The sequence below is a fragment of the Microcebus murinus genome, chromosome 11 (assembly GCF_040939455.1).
Source record: "Microcebus murinus isolate Inina chromosome 11, M.murinus_Inina_mat1.0, whole genome shotgun sequence".
Taxonomy (NCBI): domain Eukaryota; kingdom Metazoa; phylum Chordata; class Mammalia; order Primates; family Cheirogaleidae; genus Microcebus; species Microcebus murinus.
Window position 1 is genome coordinate 98,670,799 of NC_134114.1, and position 22,666 is coordinate 98,693,464.

At 36.3% G+C, this 22,666-nt stretch overlaps 1 protein-coding gene across 1 annotated transcript in view; it reads right to left on the minus strand.

The window, feature by feature from the left end:
• FBN2 (fibrillin 2) overlaps positions 1-22,666 on the minus strand; it is a 284,415-nt gene that overhangs the window by 252,726 nt on the left and 9,023 nt on the right. The window contains exon 5 of the mRNA XM_076008344.1: positions 15,336-15,431. Coding sequence (XP_075864459.1) covers positions 15,336-15,431 — 96 coding nt within the window. The remainder of the gene's footprint in view (positions 1-15,335; positions 15,432-22,666) is intronic.

Consider the following 22,666-nt stretch of genomic DNA (forward strand, 5'->3'; position numbering starts at 1 on the left):
TATCAAATCGTTGGCTCAATTTTGCCCCCTGCAGGGAGCATGCACTTCTCACTGACGTAATGAGATTTACAAGAATGAGATACAGAAAAAACGTTAAGATACTGTAGAGTATTTCCAAATCCAATTTTGCTACATCAGAGGGAGGCAAAATCTATTATAAGAACAGAATTTTAAGACATTATAAAACTGTTCAAAATAATCTCACAGTAAATTTTATTCAGAGTGGCTTTATTTTGGGCTCTATTCAGTGTGAAAATTGAATTACTAGATAAAATCTTAGAGCTATCTTAATAAATTATTTCTTAAACTTGCCTAATCATAAAAATATCCTGGTGTATGTTATAATGACCTCATGCTAGACCAGTATTTTACAAATTTTACTTCACAGTGTAATCAACTGGGGGCTTACAAAATGCTGATGTTTGTTTGGCTGTGGGTCCCAGGCTCCAGAGGTTCTTATGTAATTGATCTGGGATGAAGCCTGAGTGTCAGGGTTTTTTTCCTTTCATTTTATCATATTATGGGGGTACAAATATTGTTAGGGTTACATATATTGCCCCTGTCATTACTCCCCCCGCCCCATGCCTTGCCAAAACATCAAGCATGTCCAACCCCCAGGTGGTGTGCATCACACCTATTTTGTAAGTGTATATCCTCCCCCTCCTCCCCCTCCCATCTGCCCACCTGAGTGTCAGGATTTTTAAAAGCTCCCTGTGATGACAATATGCAACCACAGTTGGAAAATCATTGCATTGGGAGCACAGAATCTGAATCTCTAGGGAGCAACTACAGGTACCAGTATTTTTGACCAAAATACCCAGGTGTATTCTTATGACCAAGAAAGACCTGTAAACACTGATCTAGCCCAATGCCCTCATTTTTCAAACAAGAAATTATTTGTGAATTGATTTGCTCAAGACCATAGCAATCTGTTAAATTCTAATTAAAGTCTCTACTGTGACACTCAGAACTTAAATTTTTTTAAAGATGAAAATGATCTCATTCAATATTTAGAATGCGCCTTGTATGCTATTTCTAAATCAGATGAAAACATTCACGAACATACAGCTTTGTTCATACTGAAGAAATTTGCATGCATTAAACCGTGACATGAAGTATGGTCATGGGAAATGCAGTCTTTAATCCACAGAGGATGAGGCAACCACAGAATTAATGTTTTTTGGTTCAATAATGTGCACTTAATAAACTGCCACAATCATATTTGTAAATGTCAGCAGCAGTCTCACAAATGATACCATCTTCTATCAGAATACCTTATTCCTGGCTTTCTGTGTGACTTTAAATAGATTTCAGGTCAAAAACTTTTAAGCTTCCTAGAAAACACATTATTGAAACTATGTATCAGAATCTCCCTTTCCTACAGCTAATATAAGCAATAGCAAAGGTCAAGGCTAACACCACCACCAACAAAAACAGTCACTGTCAGCACCTAACGAAGGAAAGAGGCACAAACTCCTCCTATGAAAAATGGTAGCCAAGGAAAGAAACAGAAGAGAGTGTCATAATCCCTCTTTCCTCAAATGATATAGGCAATGAAGATGATTAGCCAACATCCTGAGAAATCTCACTAATTCTCCCTGGAGAGCTGAGTTTGATTCCAGCTTACGAGAAACGAGGAGAAATCTGTAGGAGGAAAAGCCCCTACCTACCAACATAGCATCTCATGAGAAGCAAAAAAATCCAGAAAGACTCAACCACTGTGATTGCTACCAGATGGGAGGAAACCAGACAGAGAAGACAGAATGATCATCATCACACAGGGCCAATTATCCCCAGCATTAAACAGAGGAAGAGGAGACACAAGGCATATAAAGAAAAGGGGTTCTCTGGGAGTAGGAGGCTGGCCTGAAGGCCCTCAACAGTTACTGTGGGGAGGAGGAATGAATGTTGGAGAATGGTGAAACAAATGGAGGAAACTGATACCAAGCATGATTTTACGACAGCAAAGGTGCTTCAGGTACTGTAGATGAGGAATGATCCGAAGTGCAGGGATATCCTCTTTGAGAAGAGAATACTCCCAGGACAAGATGCAGTATTCTGGCATAAGGCATGCAAAGAATAACCTAAGAAACTGCAGAGCTCAGATCCTTTTATCAAAGCTGCCCAAAGTCCAGCCAAGGTCTTCCTTTCCTCTATGGACTCAGAACAGGAAATACCTGAAGTACCTGGATCTCAAACAGGACCTAGGGAAGGAAAATAACTCTTAGGTAATTTTGGAAGGAAGAAAAGGAAAATCATTTACACCAAAGAAGTATCAATAGAATCTCTAGACAGAGCTGGCCATTTTAAGCAAGCAGAAGATAAAAAGAAATGGGCCATGAAACATAACAAATAAAACTCTTAATTTTTTCTTATGGCATAAAGCAAATTAAAAAAAAAAAGGAAAAAAAAAACACAAGAATATGTCACTGTAGAAAAAAAGTATAACCAGGAAACAGAAGGAAATTATGCAGGACTTCTTTGTGCTACAGCAACATCTGTTAAAGAACCACAAAAGGAAATGAATTCAGTAAAAAAAGGGCTCAACAAAGTCAAGGTAATAAAACAAAACAGCGAAATAAAAGAGAAACTTGTAGGCTAAAGAAACAAACTGTAGACAAAATAAAACACATCACAAAATTATAAAACAATTATATTAATTGATAAAAATGACAGTGTAAACACAGCTTAAAAATAATTACTGACAAAAATCAAAACAGCTAAAGAGCAGATAAAAGACCAAAAGTCTAGCCCCAATAAACACAATATACTTGAAATAGAGAACCTAAAAATAAAGCAGAAAAACTACTCAAAGATATAATAGAAGAAAATTTCCCTAAAATTAAGAAAAAAACTATGATTCCAAATCAAATGATCTCACCATTTTCAATGAAACTTGCATAAAACAAATGATATACATAATTATAATGTAAAAATTGTTTGAGTGTCCAGGAAAACACAAATGACTTAGAAAGGAGAAAAAAAAATCAGGCTAGATTCAGACTTTTTCATAGCAGGTTCCATGCCAGCAAAATAACTGTATTATATCTGTAGAAATATGGGGGATGGGAGAGGTACAAACACCCCAAATTAAACCTATTGAAGTTGGAATTCAAGCACAAGGCAGCAGCTCAACATTCTCCACAAGGAAAAAGCACTCATGAGCACATCTAGAAAAAGTACTTGACAACAAAATCTAATCAACCCAACAGGTGTGGTGAAGAAAAAGCAATAATGAAAAAGATAGTATTTACTCCTCTCATGGTGGAAAGACAACAGAAATTGTACAATGTAGATAAATCAGGAAATGGGGCCAGGTCCAATGGCTCACACCTATAATCCTAGCCCTCTGGGAGGCCAAGGCAGAAGAATGGCTTGAGGCCAGAAGTTTGAGACCAACCTAAGCAACACTCTATCTCTACTAGAAATAGAAAAAATTGGCCTGTTGTAGTGGCACACGCCTGTAGTCCCAGCTATTTGGGAGGCTGAGGCAGGAGGATCACTTGAGCCCAGGAGTTTGAGGCTAGAGTGAGCTATAATGACACCACTGCACTCCAGCCTGGGCAACAGAGCAAGACCCTGTCTCAGTGAAAAAAAAAATGAAAGAAAGAAATGGTGACCTAAGTATATTAATCAGATTTTAAAGTTTTAAACAAATATAATAATATAATAGAAAGAGATTTTTACTCTACAGTGATTATCACTCTGAACACACCTGATTTCATTTGATCTCAAAAGCTAAGTAGGGTTGGTTAGTATTTGGATGGGAGAAAAATATTTTTGTATAATGTTGAAAGTAAGTCAAAAAAGTGAAAAAAATTTTAAAAGTTTGCACTAATATTTTAAGGACAAAAACTCTCAATGGGCCAGGCACGGTGGCTCACGCCTGTAATCCTAGCACTCTTGTGAGGCTGAGGCAGGTGGATCGCTCAAGGTCAGGAGTTCGAAACCAGCCTGAACAAGAGCAAGACGCCATCTCTACTAAAGATAGAAAGAAATTAATTGACCAACTAAAAATATATATAGAAAAAATTAGCCGGGCATGGTGGCGCATGCTTGTAGTCCCAGCTACTCGGGAGGTTGAGGCAGAAGGATTGCTTGAGCCCAAGAGTTTGAGGTTGCTGTGAGCTAGGCTGACGCCACAGCACTCTAGCCCAGGCAAAAAGTGAGACGTCTCAAAAACAGAAAAAAAACCTCTCAGTGTACTAAAACAGGCAGAAAAATTCCTCTTCCTTATATGCTACAAATATAAATTTATGTACAACATAAATTCAGTTTTTAAATCCTTGAGAGGAAGCATGTAGTATGACAGGAAATAGTAAAAATATACTCCTACTACTTTTCTAGTTATATTTCTTGGCTTCCTGGCCATCCACTCCTTAAGAAACTCACACTGATTATGCAGACAGTAAGTAGTGAAATTACTTTCTCAAAGTCCCAAAATAAAAGTTCCAAAAAGAGAGTGGGCACAATGGCTCAGGAGTGCTCCACGCTGCCTCTCCCCAGCCACAGCCGAGTACAGGCTCAGCTCCAACACAGGGTCAGGAAAGGACAAGGGACTGCTGTGTTCTACGGAAGAACTAGTTATGTTTATTATAATATTAATATACTTTTAAGAGCTATAGAGTCTCCAGTCCCCTAAGACTTTTCCACTTTACCCGCCACACACTAATTCAAGGAGTTAGGTACTAGGAAGTATGCACATTGTGTATTAGTGTGCAACATCAACTAGTTCTATAGAAGATGTAAAATAAAAATTTTAATAAAATACATTGTTTTCTACAAGCAGATAAAAAACATTTGTTGCCAGAGGTATTAATCCCCAAACCTAAACAAACTTATACAAAAAAATAGAGGGACAATGACTTTCTTTCCTTGTTCAATTTTTAAAAAGCTTTACTGAGAGATAATTAACATACAATAAACTATACATATTTAAACTTTACAATATGTTTTTACATTTGTAGAAACCCATTACCACTACAACCTAAATAATGAACATGTCCATCACCCCTAAAAGTTTCCTCTTGCTCCTTTGCAATTTTTCCATCCTGCCTAACCATACCTCTACATCCCTAGGCAATCACTGAAGGCTGGCTGTCATAACATATTAGTTTGAATTATCTACAATTATATGAAAATGAAATCATAATGTATGTACTTTTGTTGATTGGCTTCTTTCACTCAGCATAAATATTTTGAGTTTCATCTACGGTGTGGTTATAATTGATTATTTGTATGAACAAGAAGTAGTCCATTACACGAATATACTATTTGTTTATTCGGTCACCTGCTGATGGACATTTGGGTTGTTATCAGTTTGGGGCTATTACAAATGAAGCTGCTATGAGCCTCTGAGTACAAGTCTTTGCGTGGCTATCTGCTTTCATTCAGCTGGGGCAGATAACTAGGAGAGAAATGGCTAAATCATATAATATGCATACATTTAACTTTTTAAGAAACTGACGAACTGTATTCTAAAGTCACTGTACCATTTACCTTCTTGCCAGCAATGCGTGAAGTCCAGTGGAGTGACATTGTGATTTTAGTTTGGGTTTCCCTAGGGAATAATCATGGTGAAAACCACAGTGAAATATCACTCTGCTGGACTTCATACATTGCTGGTAAGAACTCTACTGTGATTTTTATCAGAATTATGTTGAATCTATTGATCAATTTGGAGAGACATCCCACAATATTGAATCTTCCAACTAATAAACACAGTATATGTTTCCATATATTAGGTCTTCATTAATTTTTCTCTGCAATGTTTTGTAGTTTTCAGTATATGGGGTTTGTATATCTTTTTCAGAATTATCCACAAATACTACATTTTATTTATGGTGCTGTAAATGGTATTGTTTTTAACTTAAATTTTCAATTGATTACTATTACATATAGAAATACAATTGACATTGATCTTGTATCCTGCAACCTGCTAACCTTACGTATGCACTCTAGCAGCTTTTTTGTAAAGTCCATCAGATTTTCTACAAAGAAAATGTCTTCTGCAAATAAAACGATTTTACTTCCTTCTTTTCAATATGTATGACTTTTATTTCTTTTTATTGCCGTATTGCCCTTGCTAGAACCAAATAGTGCTACGTTCAATACAAGAAATGAAAAGCATTCAAGTTTTCCATCAAATGTGATGCTAGTTATAAATTTTTTAGAAATGCTTTTTTATCATTTTGAGGAAATTCTCTTCTATTCTTTACTATGACTGTTTCAGGAATGGATTTGAAATCTGAATTTTGTCAAATGCTTTGTCTGCATATATTTAGATGATCACTCTGATTTTTAAAGTTTGTTAATATGGCCAATTATGCTGATTTTTTGATATCCTAGGATAAACCTTATGGGCCTTATATCATCAACATTTTACTATATTACTGATATATTTTGCTAAAATTTTGTTGAGAATTTTTGCATCATGATCAATATTTATGTTATTTCCTTTTTCTTGAAATGTATTTTTCTGGTTTTGATATCAAGGTAATTTGGCCTCAAGGAAAAAATTGGGAAGTTTTAACTCCTATTCAATTTCTAGAAAAATTTGCATAGAATTGGTATTATTGTCTTCTTAAATGTTTGGTAGAATTGACCAGTAAAGTCTTTGGGGCCAGGAGTTTTCCTTATAAGAAGGGTTTAAACTTACACATTCAACTTCTTTAATTGATATAGGGACATTCATGTTACTTATAGGAATCCCTCAGTATCCACAGGGGATTGGTTCCAGGACCTTCGTGGATACCAACATTTCCAGATGTTCAAGCCTGATATAAAATGGTGTAGTATTTGTATACAGCATACACACATTTCCCATATGCTTTAAATCATCTCTAGAATGCTTATAATGCCTAACGCAACATAAGTGCTGTATAAATGGTTGTTATATTGTTTTCCAGTTTGTGTTATTTTTTATTCTTGCATTACTTTTTGTTTTTTAAAAAATATCTTTGATCCGCAGTTCAATCTGCGAATGCAGAACTCATGGATATGGAGGGGCAACTGTATTCTTGACTAAACTTTGGTGATTTATGTCTTTTAAGAAATTGTCTACCTCATATTTATTGGCTTAGAGTTGTTCATGACATTGTCTCATTCTCCACTTTGTAAAATCTAAGTGGTGATATCACCTATCACATTCCTGATACCAATAATTTTCATTTGCATTTTCCTACCCAGTGTTGCTATAGGCTTAATCGTTGAGAAGAACCAACTTTTGGTTTCAATAATTTTCTTGGATGTTTCTGTTTTCTGCTTCATTTATTTTTACTCGGTACTTTGTTTCTTTTCTTCTGCCTACTTTTGGTTTAATTTAGTCTTCTTTGTAAATTTCTTAATGAAGAAGCTGAGGTCATTCATTTGATACTTCCTTCTTTTAACATAGTCCTTTAGAGTTATAAATTTTCCTCTAATACTCATTTAGTGGCATTCTACAAATTTTGATATATTGTTTTCATTTCCATTCAGTTCAAAATGCTTTCTAATTTCCCTTTTGATTTCTTCTTTGATTGATGGGTATTTTAAGATAGTTATAGTTTCTGTATGTTTGAGTATTTTCCAGAGATCTTTCTGTTACTAATTTCCGATTTCATTTCACCAGGGACTTAGAACATACTTTGTATACCTTGAGTCTTTAAAAACTTTACTGAAACTCAGTTTCTGGCTAAAAACACGATCTTTCTTGCTAAATGTTCCATGCACAGTTTAAAAGAATGTGTACTGTCTGCTGCAGTGTAGTGAAGTATTCTATAAACATCAGATAGGTCAAGTAAAGCTGATAGTAGTGTCCAAGTTTTCTAAATATTTATTGACTTATCTACTTCTATCAATTATTGAGATTTCTTTTGATTATTATTAGCCAGGTATTTCTTTTTGCATCCTTTTACTTTTAATCTACTATTGTCTTTAATTTAAAATAGATTTCCTTCCAACTCAATGTCAGCCTTAAAAGAAAAATAAACAAATAAAATATATTTCTTACAAGCATGATATAATTGGATGTTTATCCTATCTAATAATCTTTGGTTTTGACTGGTGAGTTAAGATCAATTAAATTTAATGTGATTGCTGATATGGTTAGGTTTAAATCCACCACTTTTTATTTTTTTCTGATTGTCCATGTGTCTTTTGTTCCCTTTATCTTCTTTTGCTGCTTCCTTTACTTTTTCTATTATTTCATTTTATCACATTTTGTTGGCTTATTAGCTATTACTCTGTATTTTTTAGTAGTTACTTCAGTTACGTGTTTAACTTTTATCAAAGTCTATCTTTAAGTAATATTATACTTCTTGATATATATGCATAACAAGCAAGGTAATGAACATGATACACAATATTTTCTAGTTGATCTATAACCAAAACACCCACAAAAGTTAAAGCAATGAAACTTACATTGTTCACAATTTACATCCCAGTAATCCTGAAACAATCTCTTCCTTACCACAGGACAATTTTGTCTAAGACAGTATATCTATCATATCTTGGCTTTTTTTAATGACCATAGCTTATCATTTATTAAGTACTTACTCTGTGCCAGACACTGGCTAGGAACTTTATATATCATTTAATTCTCATCTCAGGAATGTGAGCTTCACTTAAAATATTCTATTTATTCTAAGTCCTTCCACTCTCAATAAAAACAGCATTAAATTTTACTTGTGTGACTTAAATAGTTCACAAAATCCTTTTTTCCCCTCCCATTTGAAAGTCTATTTTTGAATATTCCATTTCAAATAGCCATCCACCACATCTTTTTGAAAACCAGGGTGTCCTTTTAAAAAAGATACTGGCATCAATGACCATCCTTTCTTGGGTGCCAGGCATTATATTATACTATTGAATTCTCACAAAAATAATTCAAAATTGAAGTAATAAATACACTTATAGATGTAGAAACATGTATCAGAGAGGGCAATCATTTCCAAGGTCACACGGGCCTCAATATTAAGCTGTGACTTTGACTACACCCTGTGTTCCTGAAACACAACAAATAACACTAGTGGACGCCTGCCGTGTGTCAGGCCGCCGCTTGGCAGGTGCTGGGTGCTTAGCCCTTTCTGCTTTTAAGCTTCTCAACCACTCTATGGTTGAGAGCGATTACAGACACATAGTTCTTTATTTGAAACTGCTGCAGACAGGTGTTATTTAGGAATCCGTAATGTTTGTGATTTTTTAAATAAATGGTGTATATTACATAACTCCACCATCCACACACACATTTTATTCAATTACTTTTGACTAACTCCTATATAACAACATTTCATTACACTTAATTTGAGTGCATGTATGTGGTAGCTTTGCCCAGTTTCCATACTAGTTAACCTCCAATGTCTTTTAACCTGATTTTGAAACAGGAAAACAGAAAAATATTTATGGAATTATACAAATATAAAATATTCTAATGTTTTTATTTAATACTGTAGGTTTCCCTGCTTCTAGGTAGATAAACCAAAAACAAACGAAGAAAGGTGCTTAGAGCTGGAATAAATGAAATATGCATTGCTTTAGTTAGAAGAGGATAAAGTATCACAGGCTGCCAAAACATTCAGTCTAATTACACAGATCTAGACAGCAGAGGTTTAAACCAAGGATTGAAAAGTCAAAGCCTGGCCTCTCCCGGAGACATCCATCAATGAATTGATTTTCTCCCAGATTTAAGTCCGTCCTTTATACAACTAAGCATCCTTGCACATTGTCTAGCATTATATCTCTCTTTTCTAACATCATCTTCTCTTCTTTTTCTTCCACTTCCCACTGTCTGCTTTTTCTTCTCTCATTTTCTTTCCCTCTATTCTTAATGGCATTCAAGATAAGGATGTCATCTGAGCAAGTGCCAAAAAGTTCAGTTCCCACAGATCTTTTGGTATTTCTCTGATGCCCATTTAAGGCTAAGTTTAGCTTAGAGAGTGCAAGGTTATAAAATGTTCTTAACAGCATCACAAGTGCAAAAGTGTGTGTGTGTGTGTGTGTGTGTGTGTGTGTGTGTGTGTGTGTGTGCGCGCGCATTCATGGGTGCATGTGAGTCTGACATCTGCAGTTGGTAACATTCTCTCTGTTCCTTGTAATTTCCTTTCTACTAAATCTTCAGAGTACAATCAAAAAGAGAGACATTTTATTTCTACAAAATAAATATCAACTTACTGACTATGGTAATTGGTAATCATGGAGTTTAAATAATATTATTAGCACTAGACTCAATCATGATGTATCTTATAACATCATTATAGAAATTAGCCTGACACTGTGTTTCCAACTGTAACAAACTATGTTTTTTAAATTCTGTATTCATTTAACTGACAGGAAGACTTTTCTAATTCACCCTTAATTAGGAGCATTTCAGAGCTGTCCTACTTTTTGTTCCTACCTCTATTATGGCATTTACTGTGCCATATTGCATCTTCATGTTTAAAGTAGATGACTAGTCTGGTCTTTCAATAGACAATATGCTTCTCATTAACAGGGAGTATATATTGTTTTTCTTTATAACTCAAGTTCTAAGTACTTACCCTAATATTTAATAAGCACTCAATAAATACTAGATGAATAAATATTAAATATTTATTAAAAAATTAGTTTGGTTCCTCTCCTGTATAGTCTAATTCGTGGTTAAAATGATAAAAAGAAATAAAATCCCCAAAGCACTTATATCTTGCACTTAGATCTTGCTTCTTCTTTGGTGTTATTATGATATGTAGTGTAACCATTATAATCTATAACATAATATTTTTAATAGCACAAAAGGAAAAGCAAGATATAAGTGCATTTCATATTACAGAACAATAGATTTCAGTAAGAATGGAAAGATCTCATTCTTTGTAAAACTCTCTATGTTTAGTAAAAAAACTCAAAAGTATATTCTCCAAAATATTAATAGTAATTAATCCTGAATAGAGGAATTATGAATAATTGAATTTTCTTCTCTTATCTTGCTTTACTTTCTAAATTATATAATGACATGTATAATTTTACAAAAAGAAAATTAAAATGGAAGGTTTTTTCCTAAAAAATATTGCTTACATATTTCTTGCAAGTATCAAATCCACTGTGTACAGAATTCTGTGTAATACCAGCTTGTTCCCTTCACCACACTCCCCTGTATTCCTGGTTGTACTATTAATCTGCCACATGACATGAATGTTCAGAAGAGGCACAAACCCAGTCTACATACTGTAATAAATTCCAAGGCCATGGGGTTAACAAGTGTATCAGTTATTTATGAACAAAGTTTAGTCTTCATAATTCTCAAATTCAGGAAAATCCCAATTTGTCCATCTCCACATCTGGTCTTGGAGAATCTGGATAAGGTCTAAGCAGGTTTAATGGCTATTATAGTTACTGTACCTCCTGAAATGTAGGCGGGTGAACAAAAATTTATAGAATAATTCAAGAGTTTATAATTAGACTTCAGGTTGCCATCACGCGAACCTGAATGGTGGGTTGTGGTTGACTCATTTTGGACAACTTGTCATCATCATGTTCCTGAACTAGACAATACGGATGTGCTATAAATCTGTTAAATGTCCAGCCTGGGCAGTGGCACACTGACGCAGAGTTACAGCAAGCAGGTTTGGATGATAAAACATTGACGCATGCTGCAGTGAGTGAGGGTCCCTGATGAGAGGAACCCAAGCAGAGACTGAGTGATTTATCCCAGGTATGCTTTTAGACATTGAGTTCATGCATTAGGTTCTACAACTAGATGATTTTATGAAAATTTCCCTAAAGTAAAGTCAATCCATTTTCATTTGACATAAAGGTTTGAAAATTTATATTTTAGAGACTCTAATATTTGCAACTTGATTTCACAATTTTTTGTCATTGCAAATGAAGATTAACAAAAGGAATTTTTCTTGAAAATTTCAACAGATTAAAAATTGTCTAGTCCTCTTTTTTCCTTTAAAATGTAATTAAAGATGCACCTTTAAAGGAAATGTAACTAAGCACTAAGGTATTTGAAATTTTACAGAATTTACACACCTTTTAAGGGAAGTCATGTTTACCTGATAAAAACCAATTTGTAGTAGGAACATGTATAACTTAAAAGGGTCTAGGAGATATTTCAAAAGATAGTCCTTATATAAGCTTCAATGAAAATTCAATTATCAAAGATTTCAACAATCACTTCAGTCAAAGAAGTTAAAAGAGGGACTCTGGGTAGGCCATATTTGTGATCAAGTAATCATTTATTTTGTCCAGAAATCCCTTAAGGATATGCATTTCTTGCCTGCCTGCCCCCTCCAAGTTTCTATTGATAAAAAATAAGGTACATTTTAAGTGTTAGGGAAAAAACTCCACCAAGTCTTGATATATAATGCTGACTCCATTTCTATTTATTCTCAGATACATACTAAGTTACATACTAAGTTAATATTGATCTTTTTTCAAAGGTCATCTCTATGGAAAAAGAAACATAATGAATTCAGTACCTTCATGTATATGCCTTGGACACAGCTGAGCTGTCTGCATTTTATAATCAACATGTGGCCACAAGAATTTTTTTTTTTTTGATGCTAAGTATAAAAGGTCATTGTAGACATCAACAAGAGCGAGAAGAGAATTCCAAAGAGGTGCAGCTTACCCAGCACTCAGACTCAAGTTAAATACCACAGTTGTGCCAGTCATTAGTTACAACTCAATCTCTGTCCGGAAACCAGTCTGCCAGAAGCCGAAATGGCTGGAAAAGCAGCCATATTTTATCATTCAACTGATCCCAAGAGTCCAATTTAAAGGAAGATTATATGTGTTCTATATTAGGGAGGAGAAATATCCCTAATTTTACAAAAGTCTTTTTTTTAGATAACAATGAACATGTTTTTAAATTGAGTAATTTTTTAAAAATTACAAACATTAAATGTTAACAGGACACATGAACTTAATTCACTAACTTCAACATAAATGAGTTATTTCTTTTGTAACTTTGTAGACAATGTTTCTTCAGAAAAATTATGAACTCCATTTTTAGTATAATTAGCTATTATACATTTTAAAAATTCTATTGAAACTCTCTCTTAAAAATGCTAAAGTTCCCCCTGGTGAGCACAGTGTGTGGTGCTCCAGTGAGATGGAGCACTGGAGGCCCTGACTGCACTAAAATGCAGTATACCAATGGAGCGAAATTACATTTGCACACCGTGGATACATACAAATAAAAAACTTAAAAAAATAAAAAAAAATTTAAAAATGCTAAAGTTCATGGTTACCATCCAAGAATGAAAATTGCTAACTCTTTCTTTAGAAGAAATGAAGCTTTAGAACTTTCCTCTGAAGGGTAGTAATTAATAAGGCTTTTAAGAAACAAACCAACATTTTAAAGAATATCCCTAAGGGTAATTCATTAACTAATTAGTTTTGTAATTTCTTCTAAAAACATGCTACTATACATGTAAAATGTATGTAAGTCTTTATTGGATTCCCATAAATTTAGTCAGGACTAACAAATCTAATGAATGAATACCTGTTGAAGAATAATGATGCAATGCTTAGAGCCTCTGAGTTGAAGCTACCCACCCAGTTGCTTTGCCAACTGGGAAAAGAACTTGTAATCTGCTTCAGGATGGAAGAGCTGCACAGTATGCATGACTTTCAGAAAAACGAAGATCATCTCTACCAATTATGATTAAGTTTGAAATTTTAAATTTAACTATTCTCCATTCTGGGGTGTTTAAATAAAGTTAACATCATCTAGGAAATGTGTGTTTTTCTATTCTGAACAACTTATCTTTTTATGCTAATATTTCATAATTAATTTTTCTTCCCCCAAAAAAGGCATCTGGAAAAGCCATTTACATTCATCCTAAGTGTAACTGTAAACTGTCATCTGTGAAATATTCTTCAGTTCTAAGAAATCTCTGTTATGTGAGGAATGATATAAACATTTTAATGTGTATATAAATACACATATATGTTTTTAAAAGTGTCACATCTTAGTTCTCACCACATAATTCACTTCACCATATAATTTCTCAGTTTCCTCTCAAGACTTAACCTGAATACCAAGATAAAATTTTTGTCAGAGTAATCAGTATAATTTTTACAATATAAGGTTTCCTCACAATTCAAAACCTCTATACATATATAAACCATCACCCCTACTCATCTGTAATTTCATGGTGATAACTTCATATACTATACTCTAGTTTCACAATAAAGAAAGTGCTATAAAACTTTAGAGCTATAACAAGCCCTGCGAAAATAAATTGAGGACATACATAACAATGAATGATTAAATAATATTACTTTTAGTTTAAGCTGATTTTTACTCTTATGGTTCAGTGCTAAATAGTTATTTATCACATCTTATAAAGTCTAACTTCTTTGGCATACCATAGCAATCATTTGCCATCAGGATATTATTATTGGGTCTCTTAGTGCATCAACACCGGAGATTTTCAGCAGTCTGTAAGTCATGAGTTTAACTGCTACTCAAATCATGGTAAATTGGTTTCATATTGGCTTGACCATTTACACGGATAAAGTGGACAATTCTGGATGCTACCCAGTGTCCATCCCCCTCCTTTCCTCTGGCCCAGTGAAAGCTCTACTAGGTTCACGTGACTCTGGGGAAGTTTAAATCATCTCCTGCTGCAAGGATAAGTCCTGAAAAGTCTACATCAAACATATCAACCCCCCTTACCATGAGTTATTTAAAACACTCAAGCTTAAGCTAGTTAGCATATAAAATATCTCTGGAGGCCATTATTGACCCAGGGTTAGAGGAGACATTTTCTCCGTCTAGAGATGATCAAGAAGCATGCTGCCTCAGGGACTGCGGACAGCCATTTTACAACCACAAAGAACTCCAGGGTAGGGCAAAAACTGAAACACGAAGGAGAGCAGAGCCAAGAAACATAGCACAACAGAGTAAAGCCTTAATCACACCCTACCTGAAGCCCACTAGCTCTGGATTTTTTGTTATTAAATATATTTCCTTATTGCTTAGAAAAAATATATGTCATATTTTGTGAGTTTTGAAGCAAAGGACATCCTGACACTATTTCTTTTTCTAACAGAAACAGTACTCCCAATAGTGACTTCCAATTTGAATTAATAAGCACATCATTCAAATTAGCCATCAGTCTCTCATTCAGTATTTCCCTAGAGCCATAGCTCCAGAGTTGGCCTCCCAAACTGAGACCACTCTGGTGGGAAAAACTGAGATGCATCTGCTGCTATGTCTCAAAACCCTACCATTCAATTTATGGACATAATCAAAAAAGAGTAAAATATTATTTCATTAGAATAATTTTCATTAAATAAAAAATTACACATTTTTTCAATAAAATGGGCTTCTTTAAAGTGAGGCTCTCATTTCTTGTTTCTTTTCTTACCTCTTTCACACTGTGGACCAGTAAATCCATAAACACAAGCACAGCGGTTGGGTCCAATGCAACGTCCACCATTCTGACACCCATTTTCACAGACAGCTGCACACAAAGACAGCAAGAAGCTCATTATACAGGACATCTCCAAATAGCATACAGTAGTGCAGTGATGCTGCCCAAAGATCTTCCATTAAATCACATCTCTAAGATACAAGTTATACTTCAGATCATAAATTTAAGTTAATATGCTTAGGTGTACATTGAGACAAAAGTGTACACAGTTCAGTAATTGTTAAGAAAGCATTTGGTAAAAGGTTTTTGTTTTAAATCAGAATCACAAGGATTGGCTGGCTTTGATGCTCAGATAGTCAGAATATAATTGTTCAATCCTTTATTTTATTTCTATTAACCCTATAACCTATCTCTTTGTAGGTAAGGAAGTGAATAAATATGGGCAAATGAAGGAAAAAGGAGGCTGACTTTAGGTAACAGGGAGAGGGAGCAGGAGGGGAAAATGTGATACAGAAAAATAAAGAAGATATGGCAAGAAAGGGAAAAGCAAGAAACTCAGAGAAGAAAAGGAAGCCAGAAAAAAAAAGTGACAAGTGGGGGGAAAATACCATCAACTTTAGCGTAAAATGCCAAGAGAAGTAACCAATGTTTGCAGACCACGTGCAGGTCATAAAAGAGAAGGGAAACTGTGTCAACACAGTAAGCTCTTTCATATGAAATTAGCCCACAGTTTAAATTGCTTCAAAATAATGACAAACACACAGCACGCATTCTCTTCGTTCCTTTATACCTGTGACCTGGGAGACCGTGGTTTGGGGTTTGGAGGGCCCACAGGGAGCCAGTAGGCCAGAACCCAGCCTGAGCTGCTCCCTGCTGCACTGCCACACACTGTGACCCAGGCCTCAGAGAGCCCTCGCTAGAATCCTGGAAACTTAAGTGTCCCTCCATCCATCACGAGGGCAGCCGAACTCAAGAACCTTGTCTTCTCTAAGAGAAGATGCTGAGAGTTTGTCTCCCAACCCACCCAACCTGGTCAAAGACTCTGTCCTTATCAACAAAAAGGATTATATCCTAAAACTTGTTTCCCAGAAACAGAGCTGAAGGACATTAATTATTTCAAATTAGAGGAAATTGAGGGGGAAAAACACATTTATGTGCATTTTGAGTGTGGCACATATCAAAACTGGGAAGGTCAATAAGTATATGGAAATCTAAAAGTGCAATAATGCTGCTACTTCCTTCCCAGGAATATTAAACTGGTTTACCTACCATCGTCCAGAATGCACGGAGTGATGTCTGTTCTGCCGATGGTAGTAAGACTAAAATGCACTTGGAAACAAAAGATAGCTTTGTCCTAAAGCACCAATGTGCAGTGGCCTTACAACTAGTCTGACATGTATGCGTCAGTAGAAGGCATGGTTCTGTGCGCCGTGGCGCCAGCACATCTCCCTGTGGACTGCACCTTTCTGCATCTTCACCTGTCCCCAGTTCAGTTCCAACTCATGGCCTTGAAAGTAAGGGGTGGGCAGTAAATTATGTGAGTAAATATACAACATAAAGGAAAGGGATAAAGACAAGAGGAGAATGAGAAAGATGCAAGTGGACAGGAAGACGGAAGAAAACAAAACACATCAGAGAACTTGTTCTAAGCAGTGTGTAATTCTGCAGCAACGACTATCAGGACTTGAAGATTTCAACTGTTAAAAAGCTATACTGCAAAAGGGCAACCCTAGTCTAATGTGATTAATTAACACGTGAGAAATTTTCTTTAAGTGCTGTCAAGGTGTAGGAAATTTAAATGAAAGCCACTTGCCCAGATGTGTTCTCTCATCACTACACGAGTTTAAAAAGGCATGGGTGGGGAAAGCAGTCTGCCTCTGCCACTGACTGCGGCCCTCGGCATCCACCCTTGGCTAAGGCCGAGAAGGGCTTTTTCTCTGTTTTCCAAAACAGAGTCTGCAAACGCCAGGTAGGAGAATAGAGCTGAATAAACCCCGGCTCCTCTGGGAAAGGACTGATCTATGACCAGGTTAAACCTACTCTAACCCATCCGGGCCGGACAGACAATGCCTCCCTTCTCACTCAATTTTTTAGAGGTTTGGAAAATATGGCTATTTTTCATCAAAATATTTACATTAACATGTAACAGGAGTTTACTGCTATCTTTAAATGAATAAATAAATAAATGTTTTTTTAAAATGTCAGTTTTAATATCTAATATTATAAATATCAATAGAATCCATGCAGATGAAAGATCTTTGAGTCCTTCAATAACTTTAAAAAATGTAAAGGGATTCCATAAACAAAAGGCTGGGACCGACCGATCCGTCACCGGCTCGCATCCCTACGGGCCATGCGGGAGCGGCTCTCCAGGACAAGGGCCGGCTGCCCGAGCCCCACCCGCTGCAGTGTTCCCCTCACTGTGGGGACCCACAAAGCCCGCGCCATGCCGAGGTCTAACTGCACTTTTCTGCTGCTCTGCAAGGCAGACGGCACGGTGGACAGACAGCGAGCAGTGCTGCTCCCAGCACCTTCTAGCCACACCATCTCCGATCCTCAGCTTGCCCGCCTGCAGAAGATAGTAAATAGTTCCCACTCCACAGAAGCTTTAGGGTTCAATAAAATGATGTGGAAGACAAAGTGCGCAGTGGCTGCACATTGTGCTGTTCTACATTCTGACTTCCCATCCTCTTTTTCACTACAGAACATTTGTACAAAACACAAGGCTTGTTCTGTAGCACTCAAAGTTTACACGAAAAAGAAGAGAAGCAGGAAATACAGATAAAAGTAGAAGCAAAAATAAAAGAGATGAATTTCTTTCTTTCAAATGAATTATGCTAAAAGGTATTTTATAAAATAACTTGTTTGGTATCGAAACAGAATGGAAACTAATTTCTATTTCAACTGGAGTTGGAAAGAAACTTGAAAATGCCTAAATTTCCACTGTGGAAGGAATGCTGACCACCCAGGGTGTAAAAAAATACTTCCACCTAGTATGGAAGTAAAGCAAAAGGCATGGGAGAAAAAGACGCATGATAGAGGGAAATATGGGCTGGTTTCTCAGCTGCCCACCACAGCCTGGGCAGAAGGGAAGGCACCGTTTTTACACTGACCAGCCTGTGACACGGAATGCTGATCAGGTACTGCAGAAGCTCAGATATGTAAAGAACATTTTTGTTCAACAGGTATTTACTGAACACTTAATCTGTGCTAGGTAGTATGACAGGTACACATTTTTATCAGACAGATTTCTGTACCATTCAGCAGAGGTACAGATACGTGGGCATAAGTCAGATTTGAAACTGGGATCCTTGCTTCTACACCAAGGTATTAGATGAAAACAGCCTTCTAAACCAGGATAAAATGTGAAAAAGAGGAAAGTAACAAAAGCCTATTGCTCTGACACAGGTCTACAGAGATCTTTACTGTTGGTGCTGCTTTCGTCCTTTGTCTTTCAGGACACCACACTCCTCCACTTCTCATTCTGTTCTGTTGTCATTCTTTTCCACTCTTTCTTGGTGACTTCTCTTCCTCACCTCAAAATACTGGGCTGCATCAGGGCTCTGGCTTCAATCTCTTCTCTTCTCTATCTACAACAACTTCCTACCAATCTTTACCCAGAATTCTGATTTAAACACTACCTACACAAAAATCTAATCCATATGCTACCAAATTTGTATCTTTCTGTCCACTCTCCCTAGATCGCAGTTCATAGATCTTTCCATGTGGAAGTCTAACAGACGTCTCAAACTAATAGCTCCAAAACAGAACTCTTGTCCTCTGCCCCTCACCTCCTGCCTGGCCCACTCCTCATTCAGTCTTTCTCATACCAGAAAATGACATCACCATTCATCCAAGAGCTCCACCAAAACCCTCTCACTGGCACTTCAGATCTTGCTTTTACTATTTCCTTCTCCTATTTCATGCACCCACCACACCTGGCCTGTCAGCACACACTGCCTTCCACAGAGTCTATCTCCAAAGCACAAGCTCCGCCCAGGCTCTCATCACACCCTCACCCCACAGCTGGGCCCCCTCCCCCGCACGGCGAGGTGTGAGCTGGCCCTTCTCTTTGCTCTCTTATAACCCAGTCTTAACGCAGAAGCCAGAATGATTTTTTTTTTTTTTTCGGAATATCGATCCTATCACATCACACTACTGTTCAAAATGCTTCAGTGATTACTCATAATTTTTATGGCACAGTCCAAATTTTGTTCCTAGGCCCATAAGGCCATACACTATCATCATCTTTCTTCCCCACTTTACTACAAGAACGTGAGTTATCTTGTTGTTTTCAAAATCACAGAGCCTTTTCCCACTGTAGATCTTTTACATTTGCTTTTCCCTCTGCCAATAACACTTGTCCCACAGACCTAAAAGCACAGATTCAGGTCTGTGTTCAAATGTCACCTGCTCAGAGACCCCTGATGGAAAAGAGCAGAGAACTGCAGATCCTGACTCAGATTCTCTCCCCTTGCCCTTGTTTTATTCTTCTCCTAAAACTTCTCATTACCTACATTTCTATTAGATATTTGCCTTTTTACTTATTAACTGTCTTTTCTACCAGACTGTAAGCTCTGTGTGGACAAGACATCATCTCGCCTGTTTAATGACCTGCTCTCAGCGTCTTACACGGTGCAGGACACAGCACTCACTCAATCAGCGTTGCTGGATGAAATGGAAGAACGCTTTCTAAAGGGCGCTGTCTACGTTTCCGGGACAGCAGCTAAGCAGTTTAAATGTTTTGATGATCCCCATTTAAGCAAACATATTACCAGGACTATTCTGGATTCATTATGTTGAAAACAGTTATATCTGCTACTTTGTTGCCAGTATTGTAATACTCTTTCCATATAAGACAACTTAGAGAGTGTCTTTCTCAAGCCTTTTCTTATGCTGCTAGCTACTAGTTATCACACCTACACCTTATACCTTGCTGACTAATGAATTTTGTTAGGTGCATATTTTGCTTATACCATTATGTTCTACCACCCCTAAGATAAACATTAGATGAAGAGGATTTCATCCCGTGAGACAGCCCTAAGGAACAAATTTCCAGGAATATGCTGATTTTCTGACCCTGTGCCTTTGGCTTTCCCCTAACTGGTAAGTGTGGTGGCCTTAGGACAGTTTGACACCAGGGCAGAAGAACATCACAGCACTTCCTCTAGAAGATGCAAGTACTTTCCATCCCCTAGGTTCCCATTCCTGTGTGAAGAGCAGGAAGAGACACACCTACCCGAGGTGGTTCTGCACAACCTTCAAGAAAACACACACATACACACTCTTTCCTGCTCTTCTCTGGCCAACCCTAACCTGGAGAAGTTATTACACTGGCTGCTCCTTTTCTTGCTAGAAAACTGGCCTCAATGTACTGTATTCTCTTAAATGTTTTAATACTACATTTTCCAAACTGCAGTCAATCTCAGATTACGTTAATAGCTTTTGTCATACCTGAGAACTACCCCCACAACAGGTCTGCAAACTATGCCGACTGCCTGTTTCTGTACTGTCCATGAGCTAAGAGGGGTTTTGACATTTTTAAGAGGTTGAAAAATCAAAAGAATATTCTATGACAAGTGAAAATCGCATGAAATTCAAGTCTCAGTGTCTATAAAGTGTTTCAGCAATAATTTTTCTGAAACACACCCTAGCTCTTTCATTTACATACTGTTTATGGTCTCCTTTGCACTACAGTGGCAGAGTTGAGTATTTGCAACAGAGAAAGCAAGGTCTCAAACATTTACTATCTGTTCTTTGCAGAAAAAGTTAGTCTACTCCTGATCTTAGGAGAATATTTTTTTTAAAATTGATTCACCTGTTTTATATAAAAATTTTTAAAAGAAAACTTAAGAAAGCTATAACCACTCCAACTAGAAGGAAACCTTAAAAATAACTGCAACAACCACAATGAGATACCACTTCACACCCATTAGGATGGTTATCATAAAAACAAACAAAAAAATAAATAAGAAGTATTGGCAAGAATGTAGATAAGTTGGAACCCTTGTGCACTACTAGTGAGAATGAAAAATGGTATAGCTCTTATGGAAAACAGTATGACAGCTCCTTAAAAAATTAAAAATAGAATTGTCCTATGATCCAGCATTATACTTCTGAGTACATACCAAAAAGAACTAAAAGCAGGGACCCAAAAATATATTTGTAAATGCATGTTCGTAGCAGCATTATTTACAATAGCCAAAAGGTAGAAGCTAGTCAAATGTCCATCAACAGATGAACAGATAAACAAAATATAGTATATACACACAAATGAAATATTATTCAGCCTTTAAAATGATGGAAATTCTAGCACATGCCACAACATGGATGAACCTTGGCATTATACCAAATAAAATAAGTCAATCAAAAAGGAACAAATACTGCATGATTACACTTATAGGAAGTACCTAGAGTAGTCGAATTCATAGAGACAGAAAGTAGAATGGTTGTTGCCAGGGGCAGGGAAGAGAGGGAAATGGGAGTTTATTATTTAATGAGTACTGAGTTTCATTTTTACAATATAGAACAAATTATGGAGCTGGATGGTGGTAATGTGTTGCACAACAATGTAAATGCACTTAATATCTCTAAATTTTACACTTAAAAATGGTTAAAAATGGAATCAGAAAAGAGCCCAAATAGCCAAAGCAACCTTGAGCAAAAGGAACAAATCTGGAGGCATCACTTTACAAGACTTTAAGCTATGCAACAAGGCTACAGTAACCAAAACATCATAGTATTGGCACAAAAATAAAGACATAGACCAATGTCTTTAGAAGAGAGAACCCAGGTATAAAAGCATCCATTACCATCTGATCTTTGACAAAGTAGACAGGAATATACACTAGGGAAAATAATCCCTATTCAATAAATGATGCTGGGAAAATTGGATAGCCACATGCAGAAGATTGAAACAAGATCTGCACCTCTCACCTTTCATGAAAATTAATTCAAGATAGATAAGGGACTTAAATCTAAGACATGAAACCATAAGAATTCTAGAAGAAAATTTGGGAAAAACTCATTTGGATATCAGCCTTAGGCAAAGAATTTACGAAAAATACTGCAAGGGCAATCACAGCAACAATATAAATAAATAAATGGAACTTAATTAAATTAAAAAGCTTCTGCACAGCCAGGGAAACAATCAATAGAGCAAACAGACAACCTACAGAATGGGAGAAAATATTTGCATGCTATATATCCAATAAAGGGCTGATAACCAAAATCCACAAAGAACTCAAGCAGATCAGCAAGAAAAAAAAGTAAAACAATTCCATAAAAAAGTGGACAAAAGACATGAACAGAAGCTTTTCAAAAGA